The sequence below is a fragment of the Streptopelia decaocto genome (genome assembly GCF_964273445.1).
Source record: "Streptopelia decaocto genome assembly, chromosome: 1".
NCBI lineage: Eukaryota > Metazoa > Chordata > Aves > Columbiformes > Columbidae > Streptopelia > Streptopelia decaocto.
Genome location: NC_138663.1, coordinates 212,092,974 through 212,100,586, shown reverse-complemented (window position 1 = coordinate 212,100,586; position 7,613 = coordinate 212,092,974). Strand labels below are relative to the sequence as shown.

At 56.3% G+C, this 7,613-nt stretch overlaps 1 protein-coding gene across 1 annotated transcript; it reads right to left on the bottom strand.

The window, feature by feature from the left end:
* Positions 1–1,529: 1,529 nt before the first annotated feature.
* Positions 1,530–5,486, bottom strand: LOC309438052 (uncharacterized protein). The gene is made up of 4 exons (XM_082048960.1): positions 5,331–5,486; positions 4,542–4,668; positions 3,802–3,909; positions 1,530–3,632 (listed from the first exon to the last, which is right to left on the bottom strand). Exons 2-4 carry the CDS (start codon positions 4,666–4,668, stop codon positions 2,329–2,331), a joined length of 1,539 nt encoding a protein of 512 aa, XP_081905086.1. The 5' UTR covers positions 5,331–5,486; the 3' UTR covers positions 1,530–2,328.
* Between the last annotated feature and the right edge of the window lie 2,127 nt (positions 5,487–7,613).

Here is a 7,613-nt window from a genome sequence, read left to right as displayed (position 1 = left end):
TTGTGTTTCAAGGGGAAAAAACAGTATGTCTTTTGTGTTATGAGACAGTGTTGGTGATAAAGGAGTGCGATGCACGTCAGTATTTGGAGACCTAACACGGAACTAAATATGCTAAATTTAGCTTTCAACAACAACTGGTACAAGAATTGCAAGGCAGACTGCAATCACAGCAGAATATGATGAGCAGAGCTGTAGCCAAAAATGATGTAGCCGTGATAGCTAACTTGATTGTGGCCGAAGAAATTGCTGGAGCTTCCAAGTGCTTTCCAGAGGGTGCATTTTTGAAGCAATGCACGCTAAAGGTGTGTGAGCAGGAGTGCCCACATCAAATACACACTTTTGCAAGTGTCAGTTTTTCAAGAAACACCACGGGAAACCGTGTTAAGGAACTAGCAAGAGTCTGACGACACAGCTGGACGAAGAGGCGTGCGGTGATCTGGCTTTTTCATTACCCGTTGATGAAAGCACAGAGAACGCAGACACGGCGCATCTATCCGTTTGTATAAGAGGTGTCAAGGCAGACTTGTCTGTCATGGGGAGCTCTTGGATGTCATTGCCATTCACGGAAGACAACAGGGAAGGACATACTTGATGTGGTGGAGAAGTCCACAAGTAATCATAAGGTATCGTTGCGTTATCCATTAAGAAGCTCTGTGTGGTGTGTGCACAAGTGCAGGCACGTCGCAGGAAGAGCCAGAGGCCACGAATGCATTTGCTAAGAGCAAGTTTTCTCTTAGTTCCCTCCCGACCGGGGGATCTCCGAAGTAGCACCTCAGCTCCCTCGCAGAGGTAACACAAGCGGGGACGCAGGCGCTGGTCAGTTCAGCCCTGGGAGAAGATCACTGGCCTGCTGAGCTCGCCTGTATTTCAAGGTTCCAGGCAGGCGCAGCCTCCCGCTCTTTCTCACAACAGAACAGGAATCTCCGGCACAGTGATAAGTTGTCTAGAGTTGCTCACAGACCTATGTGAGGTTCTACTGTGGAGGTTCTGCTCATCAAGCATACAAGCCCAGCAAAACAATTGCTGTGATGCATGTGCTTTTTCTACAGACAGCTGCAAGTGACTTGAGCATATTTATATTTAACTAAACTCCTCGCCGTTCTTCTGCTATGTTCCCATAGAATGGACATCCAGACCGATCAACAAGGATCTTCCATGCCATGAGCATCATGCTTCGTATTCGGAGACTCGCGATCGGACGGCTGGTGACAGTCGGGATGGAGTTGGGGCAGAGTTGGGACAGACAGGGACAGAGACCCATTCTGGTTCTGCTCCGTTTCGGGGAGTTCTGTTTGGGAGTGTCATCCGCTCAGCCTTTGGCCATCCTGCCGTGTTGCAGGGGCCTCCGACCCTTTCAGCCTTTTGTGAACGTTGATGTCCTGTAGCTGCTTTGCTTTCCTCGAGTGCAAATTTGTTGAATATGAGCAGAACTTGACAACACACAGTTAGGGATTTCAGCAAATTTAGCTACTAACTAATGCAAAGTAGACAGTATACTAAAAATCACACAGTCTTAGACATCTAAGTGATTCATTCCATTTGGAACATATTTCTTGAAGCGAAATGACTGATACAAAACACAAATTGGGCTCATCCAGTGATCTGAGTAACACCCGTGGGTTGAAATAAAGACAGTTTATTAGTACAGAAGAGGAAAAGAATAATGAGAATGCAAATGACGTAAGAATATACAAATCAAGTGATACACAACACAATTGCTCACCACACGTGGACTGATGCCCAGCCCGTCCCTGAGCTGTGGTGCCCCAGGCCCACTGCCCCCAGTTTCTGTACTGACCATGACATCAGATGGTAAGGAACAGCCCTTTGGCCACTTTGGGGCAGCTGTCCCGGCTGTGCCCCCTCCCAGCTGGCAGGGCACCAGAAGATGAAAAGTCCTTGACTGCTCAGCATCAAACAAAACATTCGTGTATTAGAAACATTCTTCTCATTTTCATTCCAAAACACAGCACTAAAACAGCTACTCAGAAAAACATTGACTCTATCCCAAACAAAACCAGGACATCTCCCCACAGCCACCTCCGCAGCAGCCCCCAGACCCCAAAGGCCCCTCAGCAGCAGATTCAGGGGGTGCCGGGCTGCGGAGGCGGATGCAGGCTGGGGGTGCCGTGGGTGCGCTGGTGAGCCAGCATGAGCCTCTCCTTCCAAAACCGCTTCTCGCAGACACCGCACTGGAAGGGCTTGGCCTCTGCCTGCCCCCTGGCTGGGGAAGGACCCTCCCTCTTCTGCTGGACACCCTCCAGCACAATATCTGGGTCCTTTGGCACACACTGGTGTCTCATCAGGTGCCACTTCTGCTTGAAGGTCTTACCGCACTTGCAACACTTGTAGGGCTCCTCCCCTGGTGTGGATGCGCTGGTGGCTGATGAGGCTCCACTTAACTCTGAAGCTCTTGCCGCAGTCAGTGCAGGTGAAGGGCTTCTCCCCAGTGTGGATGCTCTGGTGCCCAAGCAGGCTACTTTTATGGCCAAAGCTCTTACCGCATTCCGTGCAGGTGAAGGGCTTCACCCCGGTGTGGATGCTCTGGTGCCCAAACAGGCTACTCTTCTGGTTAAAGCTCTTGCCGCAGTCGGTGCAGGTGAAGGACTTCTCCCTGGTGTGGATGCGCTGGTGCCCAAGCAGGCTTCTCTTTTGTCTGAAGCTCTTACCGCACTGTGTGCAGGTGAAGGGCTTCTCCCCGGTGTGGATGCGCTGGTGGATGATGAGGGTCTTCTTCTCACTGAAGCTCTTCCCACAGTCGTTGCAGGTGAAGGGCTTCTCCCCGGTGTGGATGCGCTGGTGGATGATGAGGGTCTTCTTCTCACTGAAGCTCTTCCCACAGTCGTTGCAGGTGAAGGGCTTCTCCCCGGTGTGGATGCGCTGGTGCCCAAACAGCCTACTCTTCCGGTTAAAGCTCTTGCCGCAGTCGGTGCAGGTGAAGGACTTCTCCCTGGTGTGGATGCACTGGTGCCCAAGCAGGCTTCTCTTTTGTCTGAAGCTCTTACCGCACTGTGTGCAGGTGAAGGGCTTCTCCCCGGTGTGGATGCGCTGGTGGATGATGAGTTTGTTCTTCTCACTGAAGCTCTTGCCACAGTCGTTGCAGGTGAAGGGCTTCTCCCCGGTGTGGATGCGCTGGTGAATCAGGAGGTTGCTTTTCTGGCTGAAGCTCTTATCGCACTCGGTGCAGGTGAATGGCTTCTCCCCAGTGTGGATGCGCTGGTGGCTAAGAAGGGAGTCCCTCCGTCCGAAGCTCTTACCACACTCGGTGCAGGTGAAGGGCTTCTCCCCGGTGTGGATGCTCTCATGCACAAGCAGGCTTCCCTTCCGGCTGAAGCTCTTACCGCAATGCGTGCAGGTGAAGGGCTTCTCCCCGGTGTGGATGCGCTGGTGGTTGATGAGGGTCTTCTTCTCCCTGAAGCTCTTGCCACAGTCAGTGCAGGCGAAGGGCTTCTCCCCACTGTGGATGCGCTGGTGTATGATGAGATACTGCTTGGCGCTGAAGTTCTTGCCACAGTCGGTGCAGGTGAAGGGCTTCTCCCCACTGTGAACGTGCTGGTGACTCAGCAGGTGCTGCCTCTGGACAAAGCTCCTGACTCCCTTGACCCCCCTCTGTGTCCCGGGGCCAACAGCTGCTGGGGAGGAGAAAACGGGGTCAATGGCACCGACATCATGGGCATGTTGGACACCTCCCCATGGGGAGCAGCAAGGGCACCCTGCCAGCCCCCCACCCTTGCAGTTGCATGGATCAGCCGAGGCAAGGAGACAGTGCAACCTTGACCCCCCCTGACCCTGGGTACCAACCTGGCACAGGTGTCTCGTGACTCTGCCGTTCCCGAGGGGGCTCTGGCACGCACGGTGTCTCTTCTCGCTCTATCTTGCAGATGATCTCTGGCTTTTCGGTGGCCCAGCCTGTCCGGGGCACAGAGAGAAGACCCCTCTCCCGCACTGCCGGGACAGGAGCACCGGCCCCCGCACCCACAGCCCCAGCATCCCCCCCACCCCGCTCCTCTCTCCTGTCCCTGCCAGGCTGCGGCTTCAGCCCCCACATCCCTGCACCTACAGCCTCCTCTCGCCTCGCCCCCGTCACCTTGGCCACTCTCCTGCAGACAGGACACCTGGGAACAGCTCAAAGCTGCCCCAGGGAGGTTTAGACTGGACACGAGGAAGCATTTCTGTACTGAGGGGGTGGTCAAATCCTGGAACAGGCTGCCTGGAGAGGCAGTCGATGCCCCAAGCCTTTCCCTGTTTGAGAGGCATTTGGACAATGCCCTTAACAAGATGCTGCAGTTTGTGGTCAGCCCTGAAGTGGTCACACAGTTGGACTAGATGAGCACTGGAAGTCACTTCCATCTCAAATGGGCTATTCCATCGTATCCCACTTTCTCTCCGGAACACTCTCCACAGGATCTGCCTGGCAGGGTCAAACTTGCAACTGCAACCACCACGTCAACTCTTGAACAGCCCTTTCAATGGCTCCAGCTCACTTAAACAGATGAATTCTTACTTGACCCCAGCCCAACACCACCAGAGAGAGTCCTCACCCAGCGAGGCGACCATCTCGTAGTTCTCCAGCATCACCTCCCGGTAGAGCTGCTGCTGACAGCCCGACAGCTTTGCCCACTCCTCGGGGGAGAAGTAGAGCGCCACGTCCTCAAACGTCACTGACATCTGCAGCAAGAAGCACACCTGGATCAGCACACCCCACCGCATGGTTGCTAAACACCCCTGCCGAAACCTCACTACTGCCAGGCACAGCCCCACCGGCACCAGGGGCTTGGGCATTCCAAGGGGAACACTGGGAGAGCTCAGAGAATCCTGTGCAAGGGAAGGCTGGGGGCAGAGGGGCAGTGTTGGCACAGCCAGGTGGCACAGTAGGGTCACTGGGGCATGGGGGGCTCTCTCAGCACGTTGCTGGGTTGGGGGACACTCCACCAGCGGTGCCAGGAGAGGGGCAGGGCTGGCAGGCTTACAGGCAGGTTTCCCCTGTTCATGCCAGATCAGGGATGCACACTAGAGCAGCAGGGACTGTGCCCTGTCCCACACCCACGCCACAAACACGATCACCCACCAGGACCGGGCACAGCACCGTGACACAAGGGCTGGCCCGAGGCCTGGCAGCAGGCACGCTCCTGCCTGCCCCTGCCCGTGGTGCGGCTCAGCGGGCAGGAACGGGAGCACCCTGCACCGCACCAGGGCTCAAAACAATTCTCACTCACACAGCCCCACAGCAGCAGGTCCCAGGGGCGATTTGCCACTGCTGCACCACAGCACCACCCATGGCAATCCCAGCCCGTGGTGTCCCCAGAGCCGGAGCCGTGCCTGACCCCCACCTTGCCGCAGCAGCCTGGAGCCCGGCGCGTCGCTGCTCTCGGCGCGGAGATGGAGGCCCGTGCAGGTATTGATCCGGGAAGAGGGAGGCGGGTTGCTCCGGATTCCACACGAGGTGCCTGTCCCGTCACCAGCCGCACCAGCACAGCCAGGACAGATGGTCCCTGCAAGCACAACATTTCCATGAAGAAATCAGGGGCACAGCTGCCTTCCCTGCACCCCGAGCCTTCACAGCTACGGGGAAAAGGACCGATCCAAAGAACCTTGCCAACCGACCCGGCCATCTTGCAGTAAAGGCAAGAAAGAGCACGAGAAAAAGGGGGTTTGGAAGCTCCCGAGTACCGAAATCTTCCTCCGGTGCCCCACAAGGGCAGCAGGAAGATGTGCGGGGTGTCCCGGGGGTCTGAGCACCCGGCCCGTCCCCAGCCCAGCCCTTCCCAGCGCCGGGGCCGCCAGGGCCGGATCCAGGGGGGCCCGGGCGGCTGGGACACGGAGCAGCGTGTCCGCGTTGCACGGGGGCCACGGGGCGAGCCGGGGAAAGGCCGGAGCGCCGGGGGGAGCCGGGCCCTAAGGGGAGTGCGGGGGGGTCCGGCAGGGCTGGGGGGCGGCCGGCGGAGGGGAGAGCACGGGAGAGGCCGTCGGGGCCGGGGTCCCCTCCGCCGGGACCCCGCGGGCCAGCAGCGCCCATCCCCGTGCCGCGGGCCCGCCGCCCGCCGCCCCTACCTGCGCCGGGGCCGCGCCGCCAGCCCCGCACGGACAAAGGCGGCGCCGGGAGCCGCCGGCAGCGTCCGCCCGGGAGGGCCGCCCGCCGCCGGGGCAGCACGGGAGGTGTAGTCCTGCCGCTCCGCCCCGCTCGGCTCGGGGGGGCGGGCACCGGGAGCACCGCTGTGTCCTTGCGGCCCCTGGCCCTGCCCGCCACCCCTGGCCACACGGGTCCCCTGCAAATGGAGTCCTGGGCTCGGGGGCACCGAGACACGGCGGGGCACGCGGGCTGGTGGGGACAGGCCGGGCGGCTGTTGGCAAATATTCCTTTGCGTTGTCTACTTGGACGGGTCCCATCTCCCCCTCGCCAGTCAGAGTCATCACTGTGTCCCATCATCGTGAAAGACACAACCCTGGTGGCAGCACCAGCCAAAAAGCCAAGTGTTGACTCACATAATGGGTCTGCTCCTGCCTGCACCCTTTTCTCTGACTGGGGAAAACAGAGATACAGATCATTTGAGCACCTATCCCTTTCAATTGCACCCCCAGAGTTTCACAGCCTTGCTTGATTCTGCCCAGGTTCCACCTGGCCCTGACATTTGTGCCCACATGAAAGAGCAATAAGGAATAACGGGCCACATTTTAAAAAAGTTGTGGCATCTCCTCAGTGACATCCCAGACCTCAGCACCTGGAAGGCAGCAAAGTCACACAATCCCCTGTTGGGCTGAATAAACAGGTGCCTCGGTGGCCCTCAGCAGAGAGTTCTCTATGACAAGCCATCCTCATTTCCTTTGGTGATTTATAGCATCCATCCATTATTTAATTTGTTCTAGAATCACTGTTGCTACCACTGCCACCGTGGCAGCGCTCGGAGGGAAAGCTTCTCCCCACCCGGTAAGATGATCAAGCGCTAGTTCTTCATGAACCAATTATTCCCTCTGCTATTAATTAGACCCCATCCTTCCCAGATTTTCCCAAAGGTGTGCACTACTCCAAATGCATATCTAGAATCATTACAGATGGTACCTTCTTTTCCTTTTAACATTCACAGTGCCTGATGGAGAGCATACAGCTCGCATGTCTAAGCTGACCCATTATTAGGCAACCTTCCCATTTCCCTTCTTTCAGCACTCGCACCTTCAGTGGTGGCACACCCATTGTGTCTTTTCCCTGAACTACCCTTGAAGACCCATCTATGAAGAGGTGCAGCCCATTGTCAGCTCTCCATAGGAAAGCAGCAGGGTTTAATTTCCTGCCACAAACAGGAGTTTATTCATAATTCTCTCTCCTTTCCCCTGCTACCCCATTCGTTACAAGTGTGTCTTCGGTCTAAGATCTTTTTAGGGAGAAATTTAAAAGGGATAGGGTAGCTTCCATTTCTAGTAAAAACTCGACGTCACGACCTCCTACTTTACCACTTATATACCCTTTTACGATTTAAATGAATTTCCCCAATTAAAAAAAAAAAAACACCACCACCACCAAAAACATTTTCAGCCCCTCTGATTCTCCAAAGTGCATTGAGTTTTCTTCCTCTAGTCACTTTTAACAGTTGCCGCTCTAGGGGTAAATAGCTCAGATT

Coding starts and splice junctions, on each gene's coding strand:
- LOC309438052 (XM_082048960.1), bottom strand. CDS start 4,668: ATGTCAGTGACGTTTGAGGACGTGGCGCTCTACTTCTCCCCCGAGGAG. Junction 3,910..4,541: donor CGAGATGGTCGCCTCGCTGG/GTGAGGACTCTC, acceptor TGCCCCGGACAG/GCTGGGCCACCGAAAAGCCA. Junction 3,633..3,801: donor TCACGAGACACCTGTGCCAG/GTTGGTACCCAG, acceptor TCTCCTCCCCAG/CAGCTGTTGGCCCCGGGACA.